The 26,823-nt window shown below is 39.8% G+C and overlaps 1 protein-coding gene across 6 annotated transcripts in view; it reads right to left on the bottom strand.

Moving 5' to 3' along the window:
• Positions 1-15,729: 15,729 nt before the first annotated feature.
• Positions 15,730-26,823, bottom strand: part of VPS41 (VPS41 subunit of HOPS complex) — a 171,768-nt gene continuing 160,674 nt past the window's right edge. For all 6 annotated transcript variants that reach the window (XM_073332850.1, XM_073332853.1, XM_073332854.1 and 3 more), the window contains 4 exons: positions 21,295-21,394; positions 20,403-20,447; positions 18,882-18,961; positions 15,730-17,074 (listed from right to left, as the gene is read on the bottom strand). In XM_073332850.1, the coding sequence (XP_073188951.1) occupies positions 16,994-17,074; positions 18,882-18,961; positions 20,403-20,447; positions 21,295-21,394 (306 nt within the window). In that variant the 3' untranslated portion in view covers positions 15,730-16,993. The remainder of the gene's footprint in view (positions 17,075-18,881; positions 18,962-20,402; positions 20,448-21,294; positions 21,395-26,823) is intronic.

Raw genomic sequence — 26,823 nt, 5'->3', positions numbered from 1 at the left:
TATCAGAACATTAGAAAAAACTATTCCACCTGTTAGCTCAAAGATCAGAACCCAAATAAAAGGTGGAGAACACTTCCCAGTGGAATAAAATCTACAATTCAAGAAACTATATTAGTGGCACTTCCTATCAAGGATATGTTTATAGTTTATAATAAGCTTCAATAAATAATTAATAGGTGTTATAAGCAGAGCTGTGTGGAGGATGGAAGCTCCATTTAGCAAAGGATTTTGAGATTTAAAAATATGTCTTTGTTCCGAATTGGAGCAAAAACTAAAAATGTATAATGATGGAAAATTCTGAAAAAAAATTCAATTCAGGTTGATCAAAATGTTTTATTTATAGGTTTATTGTTTCATTTTGCTCATTATAATATATAACACAAAGTAAAATTCAAAACAAAAAGTGGTTTTAAAAGAAAAGAAATGACATCTCATTTTTGACATTGTTGGAACTCTCCCTTCCTCAACCCCACCGCCAATTTCCTTCTGAAAATAAATTCTAGCAAAATTGGTCCAATTTCATGAAGCATTTTTCTGTCAACAGAACTAGATATTCTGACTGAATGGTTTTCTAAACCAGTGGTTCTAAATCTTTTTTTTTCCATGGACCACTTGAAAATTGCTGAAGATCTCGGTGGACCACTTAATGAGCTTTCCAAATCTTTTTTGTACTGTTACTTAACTATTGTCAAGTGCTTTGGATAAAAGTGCTATATTAAAAAACCTTAATAATAATTAACTTGTTTTGTTCTACAAATAAAAGCACACAACTCATATTTTAATATTAGTAGTCTTACCTTTCTAATGCAATGGATGTGCCCTCTCTCAACCGTCACGGCAGCCCCCGAGCTGCGGCTGGGAAGGAGGAGGGTCTCTCCCCTGCCAAAGCAGCCATAGAGCTGAGGCTGAGAAGAAAGCCATGGAGCTGGGAAAAGTCACCTCTTTCTCTGGCCACTGCAGCCCTGCACGTCCCAAATTCCCCCCACCCCGTCTTCTCACCCCACTGCCCCCTCCCACCTACCCCCTACTCCTCCTAAGGCCACTACCTCACCTTACATGTGCATCTTCTCCAGGGTCCAGGCACCTAATTAGTGGAGCCATGCCTGCACGGCTCCATTAATTAGGTGAGTGGCCCTTCATTCTCTTGTGTGCTGCCGCCCAGGTGTGCACCTTAGAGGGAACTATCCGCGGACCAACTGAATAGAGCTTGTGGACCACTGGTGGTCCATGGACCACAGTCTGAGAACCTCTATTCTAAACGATTATAGCCACATTAGGAAATGGTGGTATGGATGGTTTCTGGCCACCTATTGACCTGTTGGACTCTAACACAACTGAATAACCATTATTAAAATATCTATTGATTGTTTATTAATTCTTTATAAACCATTCATGAGTGTGTCCTTTATAGAAAGTGTGACCCTATATTGTGTTATAGATATTTTAAAAACAATAAGACTTTTGTTGTAGGAGACATTGAAAAGTGTTACTTTTCAGCAAGTTCTCAGAGTTGCTCATGGTAGGAAATAATGTATTGGAATGCAAAGCTCCTGGAAATCCCTGCAGTGCAAGACTGTGTGTTATTTTCAGCAGCTGCCTCAGTCTGCAGTTATTGTTAGGATAGGAAAGAGATTGTTTCAAAAGAACACTTAATTAGTTAGTTAGCAGTGGGAATTCTAACAAAACAAACAGAGAGAATTACTTCTGTCAGCAACATTCAAGCTCAACCACATTCCTAGCAAAATGACATTTACAACAAAATAAGAATATAACTAAAATCTCATGGAAGAGTTCTGGTGATCCTGTATCCCATTACTAGAATCTTGCAACAGTGCTCTGTTGCCAGAAACCCCAAATGGAGTTTCCTTGTATTGCATCACTGAATATCAACAACTGAAGCCTGGAGTACACGCAGATATTTACTGATGTAATTATGTCAGGAGTGCGGGAGTTTTACGGAAATAGTTATACCAATACAACCCTTAATATGTATACAGTTAAACCAATATAAAGGTGCCTAACACCTGAGTAGTTTATTCCCCTTCCCATAGGAGAATATGCAATATTTAAAAGTGCCTTTATTCTAGTACAACTGCATCCATACTAGAGGGCTATTATAGTGATACAAATTGTATGTGTACTCAAGGCCTAAGGCTGTTTGTGTTTAAGTGCAGGCTTGTGACAATGTCTCATGCCACTCTGGTACCACCACAAACTCTGCAAAATCAACCAACCATCTTAGAAACGAGCTGATCTCTTTTCTATTTGCACACCTCACCAGTGGAAAAAGACCTAGAGGCCAAGTTTTCCCACTCAGTGAAACCCATGCTACTCCATTGTCTTGAAATTGTTCCCTCAGTGACATCTGTGCAACACCACGCCCATCTGTGGGTTTGCACAGGTGTAATGTTTGGAATTGAGTCAACAATTTTGTTGCTGATGCACACAAATCTAGCTCACTCTCTTAGCAGAATTTGCTCTGCAGGTTTATCTGTCTACATTTTTATGCTGTATCCATCAGTGTGGTAAAAGCGGACAAAAAAAACCTTACTTTTGTCAGTAAAATAAGCAGATACAAGTGAAAGCACACAGGGAGCAGATCTATTGAATAAGAAAGTACCATTTTTCCAGTCACTTTTCAGAGCTGAACAGCAATGTCCAGGGCTGCCTTGCCCAGCTGCCACCCTCTCATAGCCATGTGCAGTGTTGCAGCAAGTCTGACTCAGTTTCCCACCAGCAATCATTCAGTTCTGTGCCTGGTTTTCTGCCTTCTGAGAACAGTGACCCTACCAAAGGTTTGACAGTCCCATGACCCCTTTCTTCTGAAGTCTTTACCGTCCCCTCTCCTGTAGGAAAAACCAGACCCACCCACTCCTCTGGGTTCCAGCCCAGGAACCCCTGTATGAACCAGTTCCTCCCAATCCCTTGCCACTTCCCTGAGCTGCTTTCTACCTTGCTTCTCCTGTAGGCTTTCCCCAGACTCACATTCTCCCACTTGAAGTCCAACTTCCTGGGAGGCTTCTTGCCAGTCTGTTGCTGAAGGAGTCCCCTCTCTGTAGCCTCTCTGGCAGCCCTGCCTGTCCTCTGTTCTGCAGTTTTTTTCATTCCCTCAGCTGTTACAAGTTCAGCAATTATCCCCAGCAGAGGAGATAGCTAGTATCCCTATTAACTCCTTAGGGCACGGCTACACTGCACACTAAGCCCAGGCCTTGGCTCAGATTGGAGTCCCAGCCCCCTTTCCATCCACACAAAAATCAGTCTGAGTCAGGTCAGCACACACTGAGGACACAGGCTTAGTACTCTGCCAATTAGGAGTGTGGATGTGGTCAAGCTGTAGGCTCAAGTCAAAAGATCTGTGCAGTGCAGTATGGACACGTTAGCACGACTGGGAGAGTTGGGTCCAGCAAGTAAACCCAGGTTTACAATGCAATGTAGACGTTTAAGCACAGGCTTTGAAATATCGACTCCACAAGCCCAGGTTCCACTGAAACAGGCACAGTGTAGTAAGACCTCTCCGTCATGGGGTCCCAGAGCACAGGCTGCAGCCTGAGCCCAAAACATCTAAACTGTAATTTTACAGCCCCACAGCCTGAGCCCCAGTCAGCTAACACAGGTCAGCTGCAGGGTTTAGCTGTAGTGTAAACATACCCGTAGTGGCCAGAGTAGCATGTGGCCTATACACCCCATGACAAGAACTTTAAAGTTAAACTTAAAGAAAAACTATTATTCAAAAATAGTTGTCTTAGCAACCTCAGTTCTGCCCCATAGCAATACCTTGAGGTAATGGTTGAAAAATTCTTGTTCTACACAACTGCCCCATACAAATAGGGCCTGTAACAACAAAACAATTTACACAAAAAATGAATAAACACCACCATAAAATCTCAAACCTGTAAGCAAACGGTGACTGTTTAATCATGCAAAATTATATAAACATGTTTGTGGAGATTTACTCTTACATATTGTACAGAAAATGTCTTGCAAATCTGCCATATATTGTTTTCATGTAACTCATTCCACATTCTGTAATTCAGTCAATCCATTTTTATGGATTTTTGAATGGATTTAGTTCTTGGCAATAGATAGATCTCTAACACACAATCTCATCCTCTGCCCAACAGCACATTCCATGGGGGGAAAATGTATTTTCCTGGTAAGGGTGATCCCACAAACTCTCTCTTTTTAAAAATAACAGAAAAGGTTTTCACAGCTAAATTTCAATATTACATAATTTTGGAAGGCTTGTTTTCTCATTTCAGAATGAATCCGTGGCTCATTCAGAGGTAGCAATTTGAAATAACACAAAGTCGTCCTTCTTTTTAATCTGTGAAGTTTGCCTAATTCTGTCTTGGGAACGCTCATGAGTCTGAAACTTCTTCGTGTTGTGGCCCTTTTCTTAAAACAGAGATTGTTTGTGCCATAGCTCCTAACTTCCCAATCCCACATCTTCTCAAGTAACTATGTGCTGCTTGATTGCCTTGCTCACCACCTTCCCTCCATTTTCTCTCTCTTGGGCATGGTGTTGTGCAGCCTCTACTGCTCCAATGTCAGGTTTCCTTGTAGTTTGCTTTGCCTCCCTGGTTTTTGCTATCCTTTCAGTTCTGGTCATGTGTGTAACTACTGTGTCCATTTCTGTGTGCCACAGTTTAGGAAAGATGTGGACAAATTGGAAAGAGACAAGAGGAGAGCTACAAAAATTAAAAAAGGATTAGAAAACCTGACCTATAGGGACAACTTAAAAAAAAAGTGGGTATTTTTGGTCTTGAGAAAAGATGACTGAGGGGGGACCGGATCAGAGTCTTCAAATATGTTAAGGACTGTTATAAGGAGAACAGTGATCAATTGTTCTCCATGTCCACCAAAGGCAGAACAAGTAGTAATGTACTTAATCTGCAGCAAGGGAGATTTCTAACTATCTAACTATAAGGATAGGTTTCCAAGGAAGATTGTGGAATCACCATTATTAGAGAGTTTTAAGAACAGGTGAGACAAACACCAGTCAGGGGTGGTAGAAACGGGGGTGGGATAGCACCCTGCAATGGAAATAGTGTGGGGGCTCTTCCCTGTGTAAACTCCCACATGCCAAGGGGGAGGGAGGGGTTATGGAGACAACAGCAGGACCCAGCAGGGCTGAAGGAACGGCCATACTGCCGGGATCAGGATCCTGGGAAGCTGGAATGGAGCCCAGGGTCAGATAGGAACCCTCTGAGACCCTCCTTCCCAGCCTAGAACTGGGGGGGGGGGAAATAGAAACTAAGAACATTTATCTAGGAAAGAAACTAGGTACTTTAGTTTATTTCCTTTGCCTAAACTCATTTTGTAACACAACTAGATTTGCCTTTTTATATCCACAGTATTAGTATCACTATGTAACACTGAAATGAAGCATATGGAACCATTTAGAAACAAATATCTAAAGGGCATTACAGCACCTGAGGTTATAAACTCTTTTTTGATATAAAGAGTATCTAAAATCCCTTGTATCTCTGTTGGGTTTTTTTTTTTAAATGATTTGGAAGTAGATATTAGTTTAACAACAATGGGTTTACTATTCCCTAGAATGATGGAGGAAATTCATAAAATGTTTGCAGTGAATGCGATAAATGACCACACTGCAGAGCTACTAAAGTAACTTTGTGTGCTAAATGAATACAGGCAGTTATAGACAATCACAGCCACTCAAAAGGAAAAACTAAAATCCAGTGGATTTTATACTAGTATTCAAGCTATTAATGGCCTCATCTGGAGTGAAATCCTGGCCCCATTGAAGTCAGTGGCAAAACTCTCATTGATTTCAGTGAAGCCGGGATTTCACCACAAATTTCTGTGGCACCCATACTGCAAACACTCTTACCTTTAAACATGTGAGTGGTCCCACTGAAGTCAGTGTTTGGGGGATTATAGCCTAAACCTGTGTCTCTGCTAGGGAAATCTGGCAAAAGATTTCCACTTACTGTATTCAAAGCTCTCATGGCTTCCGGAGGGTTTATGGCATCATTGATGTGGTGTGAAAAGCATTGAAACTTTGGATGCAGCAGGGCTAGTACACTCGTGCAGTTGCAGAGGTGCTAACACCAGTGGTGATTTTCTGTGAAATTTCCTAGTGTAGACAAGACCTTTAACGCCTCTGTAATCACTGGTGGCTTCTTGCATTACATAACAGTTGGCAAGCATGGATGGCAGCTCACATGCCAGGCAAGCTATTCATCAAGGATTTGGCCAGGTCACCATAACTTCATTTGTTTTTAAACAGGAAAATGAATCGTAGGGTGGAGTCTTCATGTCAGTGAGTAAAGAAAGTCCTGTGCTTTTATGAAAGTCTAAAGGAGCTCCATAAGATATTGTTTAAACCTGAAAGTGGATTCTGTTCAACGCAGCATATGATTGCTGGCACAAAACAAATGCACAACAGCCTGGTCTACACACAGTTTACTAGCACACCCTTGTTGGCTGGGGTATTTCCACTGAAATAGTTATACAAGTGCATTCCCAATTGTGGGTTCAGTTAAACCAGTATAAAGGAGCCTTATACAGTATTGCCAACTCAAAATCCATACATCAGCGCCCCCCCCAATCATGATTGAGCCTTTCCCCCCAAAAATCACAAATAATAAATAATAATCATAATAATAAAAAGATTATATTGTGGGTTTTTTGGTTTGTCTTTTGGTTTTTGAACTCCCCTGCCCATCCCCACTGTGTGTAACAATTAGTGCTGCCCATTATCCCAAATATTTTGGGTCACGTAATTTTGGCCCCTACTATAGGAGTTCTTACCCCCCACCCCCATCTACCCTCCCCCGGCCAGCAACTTTACAGAGACCAGTCTGATAAATAAATGAGACTTGGATCATCAATTCATTATGTTTTAAAAATGCAGAGACTGCCTGCTAAATTATGAATGCTTTGGAAAAAGCATACACAATACTGTAATGGCTACGGCTAAAGTATGGCAAACTAGCATGAATTCAGATGAGCAGGCTCAACAAAATATTGGTGTAGACATTTTTACAACCACCTTCTCCCCAACACAGGGATCCCACAAACCACAATACTGGAACTAAACAAAATTTAATGACATCACTATTATTATTTATATTACTGAGAACAGAATCCCATTGTATTGGGCATTGTACAAACACACTATCTGTGCCCTGAAGAGCTTAATAGTTTAATAGCCAAGAGACAAATGGCTAACACTTTTGAATAGTCTGAGTGGACTTCAACATGTGCTAAAGCGGTTGAGTTAAACCCTAATCTCCACACAGGCTTTACCTCAACCATCTTAACATGTGCTAAGGTCAGTGTGGCTTGTCTACACTAACCTGTTAGAATTTGTTAGTTAGCACTTACTAGCTAACAGGATCTGAAAACATGCCTTTTGCACCAATTTAGAGTCCTTGGTTTCCAGATTGCTCTGCCCACAGGACATGCCTCTCTGCTACTAAGTCTCACCTTAAACATCAGGCTAGAAACCTGCATGGGAAAGCTGGCCTGCTGGGATTACACATGGAAGGAGGCAGAGGGGAAATCATCATGGAGGCAGAGTGGAACAAAGCAGAGAGATGGACTGGCCAGTGGTTAGGGAATCAGAGAGACAGAGGTCATCAGTTACAATGGTTGGAGAACTAAAATGAGGATTTGAAAACAAGCCCACGCAGGGTTAATGTTACTTAGAGATGTACACTGAAAGCTAGCGACTATATTTGAAAATAACATTTTATGTTAATTGGTCTCACAAACATGCAAATAAAACTCCATTCCCTTCTTACCTAGTCCTTTTCCATTTGGCAAACCTGTTACTTTGGCAGAAGTGACACTGAGTGGAAAAAATAGAGAGGTTCGTTTATTTCTCCGTCTGTGCATTGCAATTGGACACCAGTGCTAAATGTGTATGAGTACGGGGCCCATCTGTGTACTAGCAAACTCCTGAGCATGCTACTCATTGTTTCTCCGTTGTATGTAGCAGGAGTTCACCACTACAAAACACTAAGGAGTGTTCTGGTAGGCAGGGCACATTCTATCATTGCTGTATTTCAGTGAACACGGCAGCAATTTATTCGTGGCAAGAGAGTAGTTCATTAAAAATAACAGGAGAATCTGGCAGGATATATTAATTCAAATGCAAGTCAGAATTGGGGCGGAGGCAAGTTTGTGGCATCCCTTCTAAATAGGTTACTAATGAACAAACACCTGCCCAAAAGCAGCCTTTCCCACTGTCAGCTGCTAGGAAGATGGAGAATTGCACTTTTCAATAGAGCACAGTCTGTGGAACCTGGTGTGGTGGCGCTTCCCCATTGTGAGGAGGATGCTCTATGGTTAATAGATAATGGTCATCAGATGACACTCAAGAATATGTAGCCTAGTTACTGAGTTTTGTACAATCAATACAATTTCCCGGTGTGCACTGCAAAGGGCTTCTTCCTCTGTGCAGCTCCTGATACCAACTCTCAATATCCATCATTCAAATCAGCCTTTGCTGAAGTTAAAGTTATCCCTCTGCCTCTAGGCAGATAGGAAAGAAAGGGAGCTTCCTTCTTTTTCTCTTCTTGCCTCTCACAACTTGCTGTCTTTCCCCTGCCCGTTATCAAATATGGCAACACTGCCACTTCTTCCCACCCAACCTGATGGCCCCTTCCCACCTTAGAAGACTTGTCCACATTTGAACATTTGTTTCATGTTTAAACACCATTGGAACCCTCAAGCCAATTGACCTGATGCTGAGCAGGCTTTGCAGTCAGTGTACACAAGGACAGATAATGCAGTGGAGCATCAGAGTTACGAACGCCTCGGGAATGGAGGTTGTTCGTAACTCTGAACAAAACGTTGTGGTGGTTCTTTCAAAAGTTTACAACTGAACATTGACTTAATACAACTTGGCAGAAGAAAAATACTGCTTAATTTTAATTTTAATTTAATGAAACAAGCATAGAAACAGTTTCCTTATCATGCCAAATCTTTTTTAGTAGTTTATGTTTAACACAATACTGTGCTGTATTTGCCTTTTTTGGTCTCCTCTGCTGCTTGATTGTGTACTTCCGGTTCCAAATGAGGTGTGTGGTTGACTGGTCAGTTCGTAACTCTGAGGTTCCAATGTATTCTCCTCACATCAACTAATGGAATAAATCCTCCTTGGACCATAGGTTAACCAAGAATAGGAGAAAAGAGCTCTTCCATTTCCCCATCCTGCCAGTCATTCCAACCTTTCCATTCATTCCAACGCACCTCTATTGCTAACAACTATTCCAAGCTACTGTGAAATTACCCGAAGTCTGGCACGTTACAGGCTCTTCCTGCTTCATCACTGAACTGGTCAGAAACATAATCAGCAGCAGAGGCTGCTGGATGTAGTGGGAGACGGCAGTGCAGAAAGTCTTTTCTTAACCTATATGACTATGTTCCTCTTCAATTGCTCAGACAAAAACCGACCAGATTCTGGTCTATTTAATTGGTGTCCAGAATGCTACAGGAAGCAGCATTGAAACAGACTAGAATCCAGTAATTTTAAACTCTACTGCTGTCTGAACTTTTGAGGAATGTTTCCCACTTCTTCCTGGTGGAGTGAGTGGATTTTTCAAGTCATGTATGCAGACAGATATTGGGGTGGGGGTGGGGGGGAGATTTGTTTTTGTAGCTAAAACACTTAGATTGTAACCGCTACGGGGCAGGGGCCATCTTTTTGTTGTTTGTACAGCACCTAGCACAATGGGGCATGACTGGGGCTCCTAGGCGCTACCACAATACAGATAAACAAGCAATAATAATGGGACTGGGAATCAGGATATCTGGATTCAGTTCCTGGCTTTGCCACTGATTTGTTGCATGATGTTGGGCAAGTCATTTAATCTCTCTGTGCCGCAGTTCCCCATCTGTAAAAGTGGAATAATATTTTTCCCCTCAGCCTGTGTTTAGGAGCTGCTGTAGTACAAACAACAACAAAAACCTATACTAAAGCCCCATTTGTCCACACTCCTTTAAACCATGTTTTCCTGTTATCCAAATTGAGGTGGTATTGTCACTGGGTATGAATCACTTATCCAATAATTCCCTGAATTTCAGGAATCCCATTTTTCTGTGTGTGTTGAGGTCAAACTTTTCAGATTTTTCTTCAGTATAATTTAACTTTGGATTATAGCAATAGGAAACAAGCACTGACTTAAACAGCAAAAAAAGCAGCATCTAAGGATTTATCTTGTGCCAAAAGAAAATTAATCTTTCATGCCAATAGTCCATGGGAGTTACAAAAAGCAAGAGATGCAAACAGTAAGGAAAGTTGGGGCAAAATCTCTAATTATAATGGCTTGCTCCCCAAATATTATATTATCCCCTTTATAAATCACATTTAAATTCTACGGAGAGTAAAGTAATTGATTTAGATTCTGCATTTGGGAGAGATCTGCCTCAAGAAAGTATATTTAGGGTGGATACAGGGTATGAGAATATGTGCATCTTTTATAACTGTTCAGTGAAAAGCCATGCTGAACAGGGCCCTGGAAGGATCCAAGCCAAAGCTGTATGGTATAACAGAAAGAGGGAAAAGAGTAGGGATAACACTGTTTTCCTTATTCCATTCATGTTCCATGTTCAGTGTGAGGAACAGTCACACGGAAAACAGTGAGATAGGCACCTAAATGCCTTTGAGGATCTGGGCCTCTCTACCATTGTCACATGACACAGGGACATAGCTCTCTACCTTCAAACCTGCCAATAGGTCACATAAGCCATTGAAGTGTGAGACAAATGTCTGCAATATGGAACACCTGTGTTGTGTTGAATGTTGTATCATAGTGGACAGAATAAATGGATTAACATAAAACTTCTTTTTAAAAAAGTCTCATTCTGTCAATCAAATATTCCAACTTTTTAAACAGAAAACTGGAAAAACAAATTCTATTCTGTGCACCCATAAGGGCCCCCTCAACATACGTCACCAGCAGAACACCATGGACCTTCAGTTTTCCAGCACAGACCTCTACCACTTGAGCTAAAGGAGTAAGTTATTCTTTAGCTGGACCAGCCATAAAGGATGATGCTCCACACTTCACCAATGGGTAACCACAATTTAATATACAGCACTAAAATATTCAGGGGGGAAGGGGGGAAAAAATCAGGGTTTCCAGGTTCTATTCCTTGCCTTGGGAAGGGAATGTCATGGACAATAAAATGGCCAGTGTTTATGTTTGTTGAAAAAGTTTAAAATTATATGATGCGTGTCCCCATTAATGAAGAGCACTTCAGAAAACAGCCCCCTTTATGGCTTGTGAGTTATTCTGTGAAGCGTGGGTTGTTTTGCTGAAATCTCATTACTTTGGGGTTCTCCCTATTGGAATGTTAGCTGTACTGGAACAACTACCCCCAGCGGGGATCATTCATCTTGGAAGGTGAAAGTGCTAAAGTGTTAAATTAACAGCATAAAATGGTACTTTACAGAAACTGGCTATGGAACAAGTTACCAGAAGAAAGCAGACTAACCCAAAACCTGATAATCTCCAAAGCACATTGAAAGACATGCTTAATTGCCAAAGCCTTTCCCAAATTAAGAGGAAACATAGAAATAGCAGCAGGAGAGAAAATAAAACAAAATCAGAAAGCAGAGATTCCAAGAATCAGGGAAAGGTGAAGAGGAGAATCCACTATGAAGTCCTCTGTGGACACTGCTGAACAGATCAATATAACTGGGTTGAGCACTTAGATACTATAGAAAGGGACACCAAAGTACATTAATATCAAAGAAAGTTGAATTGGGATAAAGACAGACGTCACTTGGATACTATTTTCTAATTTTTCTGGATGTGACAGTACTGGACATGCAAGCTGGAATCTGACAAAGGGCCACATAAGATGCTGCACTCACAAGCAAATTTCTGGGACTATGAAATCCAGAGCATGAGACACACAACATATGAGCACAGGACCTGGGTATAAAAACAACCCCAGAGGAGTGGGGCAATGTCTGGCTAAACATACTTAAAGCGTACCAGAATGCCTATATTAAAACAATTCATTTCAATACAATGCAGAGAGCACACATAATGCCACAACATATGAATGTGATTCTGGCTTCTATAATGGAAAAAAATGATGCTGTATTGGTCTTGTTGCACATATATTTCTATTGTAAAAGAAATCAAAGAATTTTAAGAACTTGTATGCAAAACTCTTTGGTAGAGCTGTCTGGAAAACAATAATTATGTTTCTCAACAGCTCTCAGGATTTCAAAGTTTGTTTTGTTCCAATCCTTCAAACACTTTTGCAAAATAGACTGTGTGTCAAAACAGTGGCTCGCACTCACTGGTGACCAGAGAGCCTAGTACATAGAGCATCTTCCCAGCAAAAGCTCTCTTGAAACCGGTAAGTCTCTGCAAAACATTCTGGCTTTGACAAAATGCTGTATTTTGACAAAATTTCATGTAATCCAACATGTTCTGATTAGCGCTAAAATTTTGTGGACAAATTTTGATTTTAAATATTATTATATAAATAGCTTCATAATCAAGGCTCTAATCACTTGAGAAATCAAATCTCACCATACTAGCCTGATTCTGATTTCATTTAAATTCGTGTAAGTGATTAAAATCGGCCCTATCCTGCTTTCAGTGGCTCTCAGGACCACGATGAGACAGGGACCTTGGCTAAAGGCCAAGAAGTCTTGCCTCAAGATGGTCTGACAGAATTTCTCTTGGCCTACCTTTAGGGTAGGCTGCAAGGCCTATTTATTTCCACGGACACTATTCTTTACTTTTTTCTGATCCCACTCCCCATTTTGCTTCATCCCAGCTATCAGTTTGGGAATCAATCCCTTTCATAGGTGGGGCAATTAACTTTTGGGGGCAGAGGAAGGGAATGTTTCAGTTTCTATCATAGCCTGAGAAGACAAAGAAAATGGGTATTTGAGCTGCATGATTCTTTCTGAGTGATTGTTTTATACTTTTGTGGTCATTGGGGAGAATGGGGGAAGCTTTGAAACAGGTGCCCTAATAACTGGGTGAAATTAAATAAATATATATACACACACACACACTAGCCCTATTCCTTTAAGGCATTGCAAAAATCCACATTGAACAAATTAGGTGCTGAAACGGTGAATTTAGCAATATCTACAGGTAAGCAACATATCGTGAAAAGCTGGAAATTCAAATGAAACCTTTCATTTAATTAAATAAATTAAAGTATCCTCTGTATTGTGGTAGCACCTAGGAGGCCTAGTCATGGACCAGGACCCGACTGTGCAAGGCACTGTACACACAACTGTACACACAGAGAACAAAAAGATAGTCCCAAAGAGCTTAGTGGAATATCCTGCAGTGCGAGGTGGATAATAATGAACTTTGTTAAGCGGAAACTCACTAGGCCATGCTATATAATCTCCACAAAATATCAACATCAACCAAAGTTTAACAGGAAACATTGCAGTGAGGTATCATATTGCTAGTACATATTTATTATTACAAAACATACCTTGCTTAGCTGTCTGTCTTCATTTGTTTGAAAAATCTGTAAATTTGCAGTGAGCATCCATGATAATATTTATTTCAAATATGACCAGGATCTAGGTCAAAGTGGCTGTGAAGGGACTGTCATTTTTGAATGTTAGAAGTATGAGTCTGCTCTGAAAAGTGACTAAAAATTGAACATATCTTATTTACTGCCATTGTGCATATTTAGAGTCACAGCTGCGGACTTCAGTGATCTGAAGTAACTGCCTTTTACTTCTGTTGGCACTGTAGCCAAAACAGCTGGCTGAGCTGCTCCTTGTATAGAAACAGGATGCTAAGTTCTACAGAGCTACACCTGTGTACTACACCGAGGACAATAGGACTGTACAGATACCACTGAAGGTGTAGTAAGATGAAGAGCATTGGGCACCGCACAGCATCAAGCCTTTATCTTTAGTGGTGACATGGGGAAGGAAAGAACCCAGCTTGACCTGTACAGTCCAGGGCTGGCAAGTACCAAAACCTCTTTATTTATGAAAAGAACACATCTGATATGGAGTCAGTGAACTAACAATAGATATGAAACCCCATGCTGCCATTTATAGTGACTTTGAAGTCCTAGGGTGAAATTTTGAAGTCAATAGCAAAACTCCCATTTACTTCACTGGGACCAGGATTTCACCCCAGAATCCAGTCACTGACTTCACTGGGAGATATCTGCATGCAACTGAGGATGAGCAAGGCTTTAAACCGCTGATATCCCAAAGCAAATGCATAGTTCTCAAAATAAAACAGGAAGACTGAAAAAGTTAAGTGAAGCCTGATCATTATTGAAATACATTTACCTGGACAGCCCACTTAAGTGAAATTGGCTGAGCCATCCTTATCTACCCACAATGCAGTACTGTAAAATTAGGTGCATTACAAGGCCTGACACTTTCTTCTGAAGCACCTGGCATCAGTTACTGTTGAATGATAAAGGACTAGATTGGAATTGTTGTACTGGATCATTCCTATGTACCTTTATAAGTTAGCTTACCTTGGCCTGAAGTGGGAACTGCAGGCATGTTGATAAATTAACAGCTCATCGAATTCCACTGGAGCTTCAGTAAACACTATTCTAGTCTCTGCTGAAATGTTCTGTAACTTTTTATGGCTACTTCTCAGCCCAAACCTGATTTTTAAAAGAAAAGCACCTGGGTAGCTGAATATTTTAGACCAGTGGTTTTCAACCTTTTTTTCATTTGCAGACCCCTGAAAATTTTAGAATGAAGGTGCAGAACCCTTTGGAAATCTTAGACACACTCTGCGGACCCCCAGGGATCTGCGGACCACAGGTTGAAAATCACTGTTTTAGACATGAACCTGGGATGCATCCTATGATTTAAAAAGCTTTTCAGAAAAAATTACGTGCATGTGAGGGGCCACCCTTCACCTTACGAAGGAAGAAGGTAATGAGCTCTTTTGGGTTCAGCCAGCACTAACCTGCAAGGCTTGTTCTGCCTGGAGGGAGGAACCTTAAAAAGTAAAAGCCTGCCACAAGAAGAGACAGTAACTGGGGAAGACTGCTATGCCTCAGACACAGGTGATTAGAGGGAGAGAGATCAAGCAAGAGGGAGACAGTTGCTGCCCCAGCTGCCCCTGAGATTCCCTGTATCAGGTAGAGACCAAATGTGCCTCCCCCACAAAAAAAGGCGGGGCCACCAGGGAAGAGGTGTTGTTTAAAGAAGGACTCTAACCCTGATTAGGACAATAAAAAGCCTACAGACAATCCGGAACCAAGAGGGATGACAGATATGGGCCATGAGGCTAAGCACCTCTTTTCCCCCCTTTCTTTACTTTGTTCCTCCCTGCCCTTAGAGAAGGGGAAGAGAACTTCTTTTTGGAGAGATTCTTATACACCCCCAACAGGGGAAGGACTCTTATGTCAGAGAAAGGAAGCAACCCAAATCGTGGTCAGGTGGGGACCCAATGGGCACTTCTTATTGAATCAAAATTAGCACATTTATAGCTCTGGAACGTGAAAAGGGTGGTCCCTGAACGAAATAAAAGTGAAAGAAGCTTTGGGCTTAGAGAACATTCTGACTGAAGATCTATGCAGGGATTTAAAATTACTTGCAAAATGTACAGTATGTGTAAGTCTATAAGGTATGCATGGTCGCAAGTGGTAGCAGGCTAGCAATTCAAGTCACTGAACACTACTAAGCCTTAGGGAATTTAAGACCAAGTTGAAGTAAACAAACAACTTCTTTGCTTTAAATTATGATAAAATTCTGATCCATATGACACCATGTTGCATAATGGAACACTTACAATTTTATTTCCAATATTAATTGATACACAGCATTACTATCACCAGATGTAACAAAGCCCATTTATAATGTACCTGTAAAGCATCAACAGGGGTCAACAAAAAATGAAGCACTGATTTGTTAAATACTTTGGGCCACATCCTCAGATGATGTAAATTAGCATTGTTTCATTGATCTCAAGGGTGTGATGCCAATTTACATCAGCTGAGGAGCTGACTCTGTCACTTACGAAGGTGAAAGAAGATAGACAAGAGTGATCAGTTGAAGAGCTCATATATACTGCATGCATATTTTACATATACCAGAAAGGTGGCAATAATGCTGAAGAGGTGGTATCTATATAATTTTTTCATCTTTTGAAGATTGATCCCCCTTGGATCTATATGTTGCATGTCAACAATAAAAACCGAGCATCAGGGAAACAAGAAAAAAATCACTGCATCATTGTAAACTATAGTTATTTGACCTCCTCTCTTTTGGTTTATGATGTCACAGGAAGCTCTTGGAGATATTTTCTTGTAAAGCCCAGATGTTTTTCTATATTTGAGCAACTCAAGAGATATACCGTCGTTATAGTTTTTAAGCAACAGACTAAAGGCGCTCACTGGTAACATTTAAAAACTTTCCAGTAAAAAAAAAAAAAAAAAGAAGGATTTGCTTAACATAGTAAATATCTATACAAACGAAAGCACCATGGAGGTCATGTCTGCAAATTATATAAAATAACCAGTTTCTAACAAGATGGGTGAAAATGTAGTCACTGGAACTTATTAATAACTTATTTATTTAGGTATCAATTCAGGAAGGCCCTAACTTTAAGTATTTGAGCAGGCCCACTGAAATCAATGAGAACTACACATGCTGACCTTGCATACAAATTTCTAACTGTAGTTTCCGATTTGGTTTCAAACTGTGGTACACCTATTCTGTAATGCAATGTGCCAAGAATAATCTCCAAATTTAATTGTTTCTATTTAGGTTTATATTTTCATTACTTATTGAAGAACAAGCATATGACTGGTGAAATCTGCATTGTGTAACAAAGATATACCAGGTGAATATATATTGTTTTTGCCACTTTTCTTTCTGAAGATATAGAAGGAAATTTCAGTAAATTGGATAATTTTTAGAAATTTGTTTTAAATCACACTCAGAATTATATACAGTCTCTTAACAGCATCATCATCAATGGCTTAGTGCCACAAAACGGTTGTCATAGACATGCGTGAGAGTATATGGAGAATGCTATTTTTTCATTTCTAAGATCGCACTGCCTGGTCCTCTGTGCTTAGCACTGCAGATGTTGCAGAACTGCAATGGGGACATCTGGAAATTTAAAAGAAAGGTATGTTAGTTAGATACTAACCTATATTCTGCAACAAAACAACTATCATATGAAAATTTACCTCAGGATTTTTGGAAAGTAAATGTAAGTCACTCCATGAATTCTATAGCTCTGTAGTGAGCGCATATCTCCTGTGCACATTCACACTTATACATAGGAAGGCAGTATAACAGAATGTATTATGCATATTATAATTATGCTTGGAGCCAAGAAGCAGTATATTTCTCCTTGTCTTTGCAGGTGCTCTAAAAGACACACACATACACACACACACACATATATATAAAAACAAACATGTATTGAAGCCAAATTCTGCCTGTATGAGGATTAAATACTTATGTGAATAGCTATGTGGAACAAAAACAGCACAAATTACTTGGCATGCTGTCCTTGCTCTTTGGAAGATCTGTGCTGGTGGATCTGGCTGTGAGTAGATTTCTGAGCCACATCCCCAGATGGTGTGGATTGGTATAGCTTCATTGATTTCAAGGGAGCTAGGCTGATTTGTACTAGCTGAGGATCTGGGCCAGAGTCTCTATGTTTTGCTATCCAAATCAAACATTTTTAAACTTGTACTTTTACCCTCATATGTTCCTTATTTTTGCATTATTCTTCCTCCAATATGCCCCACTATGCCTATATGCATCAAGCAGGCTTCCTATAACTATAACCGGCACGGCACCAAACTGCAACTGCTCAGCAGAAACTCTGAGGACCAACAGCTAAACACAAGACTATTAAGACTCCTACAGTACCAATTACAATAAAGGTCAATTTTTTTTAAAACAAATCCCCGTAAAATGTTATCTACCCCTCTCTGTCCAGGACCAAATTTTCAGACTGGCTTTTGGCATCCTGGTCTTTCAGCCAAAATTTGACTATTCTTCAGATAATCTAGTTCATAGTAATTATTGCTAATAAATATTGTCTGGTCCAACACCAAATTGCAAAGAAATAATTGCTTTTAAGAGAAAAAATTAAGAGGCTTTATTATTATGGGAACACGCTAGTAAAATAAAGCTCTCTCTGATAAATACTTAAATATATAATTTTTGGTGTGCGAATATTGAGATGCCTTGTTTAGTTTGTTACATTTGCTAGAGGAAGTAGTTCTATAAAACTTTACGACAAAACAGATTTAAGTAAAAAAAAATCTTAAATTCCAATTGTTTTTCCTGTTTTATTAACTTTTGATGCTTTTATTTCTAAATCCCTGTCCAAATTTATTTATTTATTATATATAAAAGTTATTTATTGTGTTTTCACTTTACAGTCAAACAATTTAATTCAACAGATAAAGAAAAAAATTCTCAGCAGAAAAGTGAATATAAAAAAAAATTATTTAAATATTTATTCACTAAAACATGAAGATGTTTTCCCTCTAAAATCAATGAAATTAAGTTTCTTAAGAAATTGTTTTATTCTGGAATGTAATTAAATTAAAACACGTCTTAGAGAGCTGCTATAGAAAGGTTTTAAAAAATCAAATGGCTCATTCACTAAGTCTGTAAAATGCATTTCATATTCAGATTTGAGAAAAATCAAAATATTTGTCTTGTCTAAGAGTAGCATGTTTCATTTAAATTATCTGTATTTTGATTGCAGTTGGGTTAGCCACCATTCTCCTAGATACATACTGAGATACAGTCAGGAATAACTGTAATAATAATTTTATAATCCCCGACAAGCATGCGCCCTTCTCTGTGGATGGCAAAAGCAAATCATTTGTCCTTTTATCCTTGATGAAGGTGATCTCTCATATCCACAGAGATTAAGTTGGTTGCTTACTGTGCTAGGTACAGGGAGGCACTCCTTGTGAAACATATGCCTGCAATGGAACACTGTCACACTGAAGGATTTGGATGCATCTGAGGGGAAGAAAATAAATACGTTACAATGAGATAGGGAAACAAGAGAGCTGATGGTTATAATAAATTTACCTTACCTATGCAAAAGATACTGACATATGCCATTATTTATGCAGAATAATAGTAACATCTTACATTTAAGTTGCATCCTTCAGCTTAACGTATTCCAACAATTCTACAGATTATTATAGGTGGCACAGGTAGCGCTACAGTTAACACTGCCGAACACTTTCCATCATGAAATACCATTTTCTAGTGCTTATAACTTTGCTAAACTTGATACATTTGGGCTGAAATTTTCTATACTACACGTAAGGCTGATTTTTTTTTTTTTTGGGTGTAGGGAGGGAAGGTCAGCTAAAACAGTTCAACCATTTCTGAGAACAAGGTAAGGGAAAATACATTGTTTATTGTGTTTTGTTAAGAAAAAATTCTACAACTGTTTGTTGAGAAGCTCTAGCACCTCCACGGTTTGGAGCAAGGACTTGAAATTTGGCAAGGGCCTGCTCTGCAGTCAGAGATGTGTTTTTTGATGTCCCCATGAAAATTCGCCCAAGTTATAAGCCTCTGAATAATTCTTATAGCACATATACGACAAAGCCCTGGTTGGGATGATTTAGTTGGGGATTGGTCCTGCTTTGAGCAGGGGGTTGGACTAGATGACCTCCTGAGGTCTCTTCCAACCATGATATTCTAGGATTCTATGATTCTATATATTGTCCACAAATACACACAAGAATCACCTCACCAGTCATTAATATGAAGTTTTTAATGCATTAAAAACAGGCGGCCAACCATCACTGAAACATCCTCCTCCTCGTCCAGATTTTCTGCCTGCGCTAGGTTTGATGTTGGTGGAGGTGAACACAGTACAGCTACATTGTGAAGCTAGCTCATGGTCTGACAAAACCATTTCAGTTCTACTTTCTCTTCTATGCTATGTCAACATCAATTTGGCAGATGATGAAGAAAAAACAAAACTGAAATGAAAATGCTTCCTCGAATGCTCTGTGCCACTGCTCAGTAACTGTCTTTATCACTAAGAAGAAAGTAATTATTCAAATACTCAGCCATAAGTATTCTCAGTTGGAGGGCTCAGGCCAACTTATTCTATTGAATCAAGCTATAACCTTCTCATGCTGAGGAACAAGTGAAAAAAAAAAACTATACATATTTTTTGTGTTATAGCGCCCTCCCAAAATATGTATCTTTTATAAATAATGCTTTGCTGAATTTCTATTTTCAGGGCTAATCTCAGAAAATGTTTTAAAACTGCAGTCTGTTATAAGAGAAGTGAAAATATCTTAGCACTGAATGAAGCGATGTTTTTTTCAAATGCTCAGATAGTAACAGGCTTATTCCACGAACAACAATAATTTTTGATTTATATTTCCAAAAAAAGGATTCTCTCACAAGGTCTCTTTCCCACCAAATGTCTTACCTGAAGGAAGTATAGGGGAAAGACACGATTCACAGATATTCTCCTCTGTAAGAAAACAAATATTTTAAAAATAATGACAAAAAACATTTTGTTATCGTCATGCCTCAAGCAGATATGGCCCTGTCTTTACTAAAGAAATTCCAGCATTCAATGCTGCATTTTGAAGAATTATTTATTTATAATGCTCTATGCAGTCTATTAAAAATTTAAGTATGAAACAGAAGCAGCCTTATTGTCAGCATGAAAATATGCAGTAAGGTGCTCAAATTCTGTGGAGAATGGACCATTTAAACACCTAGATTGACAGTCAGATCAGAGCTGTAAACCTACAGGAAGAGCTTTGAAAGAGGTTAAAAAAATAGGGCAGTTTTTTCCCCGCGTACAGTATCCTGTGTCAGACGCTCTGATCCTCTGACTTTACAAATGTCAGGCTCTCTCGTGTTGGAATTATCATTGCATTTCCTTGATGCACAAGTTACACAACTGTTTACACAACTGCTGATTTTTTTTTTTTATCATTGGTGCTTTTGAAATCGTTTCAGGTATCTTTAAAAGCTGTGTTGTAATTTCTTGTTTAGGTTACATATTCTGATTAAGGGAACATTTGTGTAGCCGACAGGTCCCAGTAGGCAATACTTTTTATCTTGATCAGAACAGAGACAACTTGGATCAAGATAAAGTACCTGAAACTGGGACCTGTAGTTTCCAGATGCTAGCAATTCCTCATTAAAGATGAGGGCTAGCAGCATCCCATTCCATTTTCTGTAAATTAGGTATGAGGCCCAGGCCCTTGGCAAGCTTCCAATATGGTCCTTGGTTAGGCACCCATAGTTCAAAAGCAAAGAATATTGCTCAACAGTTTTGAAGGCTACTGCATTTTGTTTGTACCCACCATCCACACGGATGCCTTTCATTTGAGTTCGGTGCATTTTCTTCAATAGGGACAACGAGTCTGCAACAAGTATCTTCTTGCATCCCTCACGTAGCAAAATCTATCACAAAGTACACAACCAGATAAGATTGTGAAGTCAATTACCATACATGCAGATGGAGAAAACTGCACTCAGACCTTGTCATACATGATGAGGCCAACCTTAAAAACTTCTCATTTGACTAACAAGAAATGCCACCTCAGTACTTAAAGCATTCCCTATATCAGTGCTTCGCAAGTTCTAAACCTTGGGATTCCCTGTGAAACAAAGGCTTTTCTACACTACGGGGGGAGATCGATCTAAGTTACACAACTTAAGCTACGTGAATAACATAGCTGAGGTCGACCTACTTAGATCTACTTACTGCGGGGTCCACACTATGCAATGTCAATTGGAAACACTCTCCTGTCGACTCCCCTTGCGCTTCTCATTCAGGTGGAGTACAGGAGTCGATGGGAGACTGCAGTTGATTTAGCGGGTCTTCACTAGACCCGCTAAATTGACTGACAATTGACAGACAATTGACTGATTGCTGCACGTCGAACCCCTGGTAAGTATAGACAAGGCCTAAGAAATGTTTGATTAGCCTCTCCCAAAAAATATCTAAGCAAGCAAAATTTTTAACCATAACCAAACCACAAGCAAAGTTATGAAGTTTCAAAAGACAAACTTAATTAGAAAGGAGGGGAGGGGGTAAAAATTTTTAAATACCCACTCAATTCACTACAATGGATGAACTTGCTTATGGTAAGGTCCCAACGGAAGAAAATCTAAGGGAAAAAGGAGCTTAGGAGAGCTGGAAATTTCTCAAAGGCGCAACAGCAAACTATCCCAACATGAAGGAAAGATATGTAGAATACTAAGAGGCCACTATGGCTGCATCAGGAACTCTTTAATGACCTGCACATCAAAAAGGGGTCCTACGAAAAGTGTAAACGTAGAAAAATTTCTAAGGATGAGTATGAAAGAGTAGCACAAATAGGCAGGAACAAAATCTGAAAGGCTAAAGCACAAAATGTGTTAGACTTACCAAGGGACATAAAATGTAATAAGAGGTTGTATATTATATACATTATATATTATATATGTGAGTTGTATATCTCACATTAGCAGTGAGAGAAAGACCAATAAAAATGTAGGTCATCTACTTAGTATGGACAGAGAACTACTAATACATGACATCACGAAGGCTGAGGTGTTTAATGTCTACTTTGCTTCAGTCTTCACTAAAAATGTAAATTGTGACTAGATACTTAACACAATTAATTTTAACAAGGGGAAAGAAACATTAGGTTAAAGAGAGAAAGAATGGGTTAAAGAATATTTACATAAGTTAGATGTATTCAAGTCAGTGAAACCTGATAAAATTCACCCTAAAGGTACTTAAGAAACTAGCTGAAACAATCTTGGAACCATTAGCAATTATCTTTGAGACCTTAAGAAGGAAGGGTAAGGTGCCAGAGGACTGAAGAAGAGTTAATATAGTATTTATCTTTTAAATGTACTCATCAGCCTAAGTTCAATAGCTGGAAAGATATTGGAACAAATTATTAAACAACCAATTTGTAAGCACCTAGAGGATAAAAGCATTATAGGTAATAGCGAACATGGATTTGTCAAGAACAAATCATGCCAAAATCAACCTAATTTCCTTCTCTGAAAAGGTTACTGGCCTAATGGATGGAGGGAAGCAGTAGAGGTAGTATATCTTGGTTTTAGTAAGGCTTCTGACAGTCTCCTATGACATTCTCATAAACAAACTACAGAAATGTGGTCTAGATGAGATTACTATAAAGTAGGTGCAAAACTCCTTGAAAGACCATACTGAGAGTAGTTATCACTGGTTCACTGTCTAACTGGGGTGATGAATCTAGTGGGATCCTGCCGGGTCTGTCCTGGGTCCAATACTATTCAATATTTTCATTAATGACTAGGATTACGGAGTGGAGCACATGCTTATAAAATCTGTTGATTACTCCAAGCTGGGAGGGGTTACTAGCATTTTTTAAGACAAGATTAGAATTCAAAAACAACCTCAATAAATTGGAGAATTGGTCTGAAATCAACAAGAAGAAATTCAAGACAGAGAAGTGCAAAGTACTACAGTTAGAAAGGAACGAAAATCAAATGCTTAACTACAAAATGGGGAAAAACTGGCTTGGTGGGAGTACTGCTGAAAAGGATCTGTGAGTTATAGTGGATGACAAATGTGAGTCAACAATGTGATGCACTTGCAAAAAAGGCTAATTTCATTCTGGGGTGCAGTCACAAGAGTTTCATATGTAAGACATGGGAGGTAGTTGTCCTGCTCTACTCGGCATTCATGAGGCCTCAGCTGGAGTACTGTGGACAAACTGGAGTGCATTAGGAAAGATGTGAACAAATTGGAGAGATTCCAGAAGAGAGCTACAAAAGGATAAAAGGTTTAGAAAACCTGACCTGTGAGGAAAGGTTAAAAAAACTGGCTGTGTTTAGCCTTGAGAAAAGAAAACTGAGGGGGGACTTAACAGTTTTCAAATATGTATAAGGTTGTTATAAAGAGGATGGTGATCAATTGTTCTTTGTGAAGGTAGAACAAGAATAATGGGCTTAATCTGCAGCAAGGGAGATTTGGGTTAGATAGTAGGAAAAACTTGCTAACTATAAGCAGAGTTATATACTAGAATAGGCTTTCAGAGGAAAGTTGGGGGGTTTTAAGAACAGGTTAGACAAACACCTGTCAGAGATGGTTTAGGTATACTTGGTCCTGCCTCAGTGCAGTCGGGGTGAGGCTGGGGGGAGGGCGCTGGACTACATGACTTATTAAGGTCCCTTCCAGCCACTCTTTTCTATGCTTCTAGAATCACATTGGTCCCTTCTGGCCTTATAATCTATGAATTCAGCTCTTCTAGCTGGCAAGACAGGTTAAGTGAGCCACTCAAGATGAATGATTGAAGGTATCAGCAAGGGGACAACTCATCATTAAGGAAAATTTTCTTCGGCACGTTTGTCCACATGGATTCCCTTCTTGATGTGCACACTTCCCATGAGCACAAGATCGATTAATTTGGTCAGCAGTGTCAGCTGGAGCCATGACTGCACCCTGCATGTCCTTGCTCCCCACCCTCCTCCAAGGGCGTAAAGGGCTGAGCAAGGCCATCAACAACCTGGGTGTATTCCTGAATGATTTTGTCCTGTTGATGTAAAATGACAATGCCCTTATTACATCAAGTGTGAAGTTTAGCTTCCCCTGGGGTGGAATGAGGATTCGGAAAGAAAATGGGAGGTGAATGGATTGGTTTATATGGAACTCTGACACAACCTTGGGCAGAAACGTGAGGTGAAGTCTGAGAGCCACCTTGTCCTTATGAAACTGTATAAGGAGTACCTGTTATCTTCCCTGCCCTTTACACTGATGTAATAGTCATTAACAAAAGCCTTCATAGACAGGTGATATAAAAAACAGGTTGCTAAAGGATCAAAAGGAGGACCCATCACCTTGCTAATACTATACTGAGGTTTCCAAAGAGGAAAGGGGCTCCCACAAAGAAGGAAAAACATGAATGATGTCCTTGGGGAATCTAGCCCTGGAGCGTGGAAAAAAATAGTATGGCCCTGGATAGGAGGGTGATATGCAGATATTGCTACTAAGTGGACCCTTATGGAGCTGCTGGAAAGTCCAGATTTGTTTCAGGGCAAGTAAATAGTCCAATATTGCTGAAATTGGAGACGTCAAGAGAGAAAGCTGGTACTGACATGCCGAAATAGAGAACCTCTTCCAGTTAGCTTTGTAGATCAGTACTTGTGGTTCTAATTAACACACACTGGCACACTGTGCAGAGAAAAGGCGCATGCTGCAGAAGGTTCAGTCTCATTGCCACAGGCGGTCAGAAGGATAGTTGGGCCTGCTTGGTCCTTTAGGCCCTTGCTGGTGATGGGGAGGGCACAAGGATATCTAAGATGCAGGCACAGCCCCAGCAGACACTACTGGCCAAAAGAAACCAATCTTGTATAATTGGGGTACATGTCTTCCAAGAATGGAATCCATATGGACAATCAGTGGATGAATTTGCACTTATGCTCCAAATTTCAAGACTCAAGTTAGTATATTACCAAGATAAAGGCACCTCACTTCCATAAGAAAGACGAGTTTGCTGAGAAGGGATAATAAATCCTATTGAAAATACTGACAGCCCCATTTCAAATCTGGAAGCTGCAGGCATGCTCTGATTCAGTCAGATGAGCCAACACTTCTGAACCAGGAGCAATCACCCATACCACATGGAGAGCTGCACATTGTCTACTGCTGGCTCTCTCAGTCCTCTGCCTTTTATAATTGATAACAGAAGTCAAACCTCATGGCCCCAAGATAATCCCAAGGTGTCTTCATGCCCCAGAAAACTACTAGAAGCTGCATCATGGGGCACCTTTGTAATCACCAAGCCTGATTCCAAGCAAGAATTTGTCGTCTTCCCACAGAGAGCAGAATTCTTTCAAAATACACTACCATAAAAGCTGTAGCCTTCCCACTATCTCCCTTGCTCCTCCCACACCTCCTCACTTCTCACCCCCACAAAAAGGGGGATGGACAGGCATTTTCCTACAGTGCCCCACCACTTCCAACCAATCACTTATATCCTCCATCCTATACCCACGTTCATTACTCCTTTCCCAAGATCCTGGTCTCTCTCCTCCCAGGGGCAACTTCCTTGCCCTCATCCCAGCCAATTTGTATCTATACTTAAAACAAAAAACCCCCAAAAATCTAAAAATGGAAAGAGGAAAAAGAGAACCATCATGTTACAATGATTCCTTCTACATCCTCCAAGAAAAGGCACTTGGGAACACATTACATGTACTAAACATTTCCAAAACACTTACAACTAAGATCCTTCCAAGTTTATTTTTGTTCAAATGTCTTTCGCACTGACAAGTCATTTATACAGAAGCTTTGGGTGCCAAGAAAATTAATCAAAGCTTTAGCTTTCATATTTTCTTAGTGAAAGTCTCAGTCCTTCTGCATTTCTCTAATGCACTTCATTAGATGGACATTATTGTTCAGCAATACTGTAAAATGCAAGCCTGGAATCAATGACGTTGAATTATGTACAGTATTATTAAACAGTCCCAAACTATGCAGAACCAAGGAAGACATTTAAATTGCCACATGAAGCATGTTTATGCAAATATAACAACCCTGAATAAGTCCCAAGTTCCCATTTTTCTATACTGCGTGGATGGTTTGAAATAAATAATTTCCATGAAACCAGTTTTCAAACAGCACTCTCGGTCACAGTTTTTAGTTTGACAATCTACAAACAAAATGTGCTGTAAGAGGAGAATGATTGCACCACCACTTCTGATTATCTGTACTCAAAGAAAAAGTGAATAAACTAATCTGGAACACTCAGCTGTATAACTAATTGAAAGAATATATCATAGCAGACTGAATTACAGCTAAGTGAACAGTTTCCAAAAACTGAAATCAGACACTCATAGGTTGCAAATGA

This window comes from Lepidochelys kempii, chromosome 2 (genome assembly GCF_965140265.1).
Source record: "Lepidochelys kempii isolate rLepKem1 chromosome 2, rLepKem1.hap2, whole genome shotgun sequence".
Taxonomy (NCBI): Eukaryota; Metazoa; Chordata; order Testudines; family Cheloniidae; genus Lepidochelys; species Lepidochelys kempii.
The sequence above is the reverse complement of the archived record's forward strand: the minus strand, read 5'-3'. Positions and strand labels throughout refer to the sequence as shown.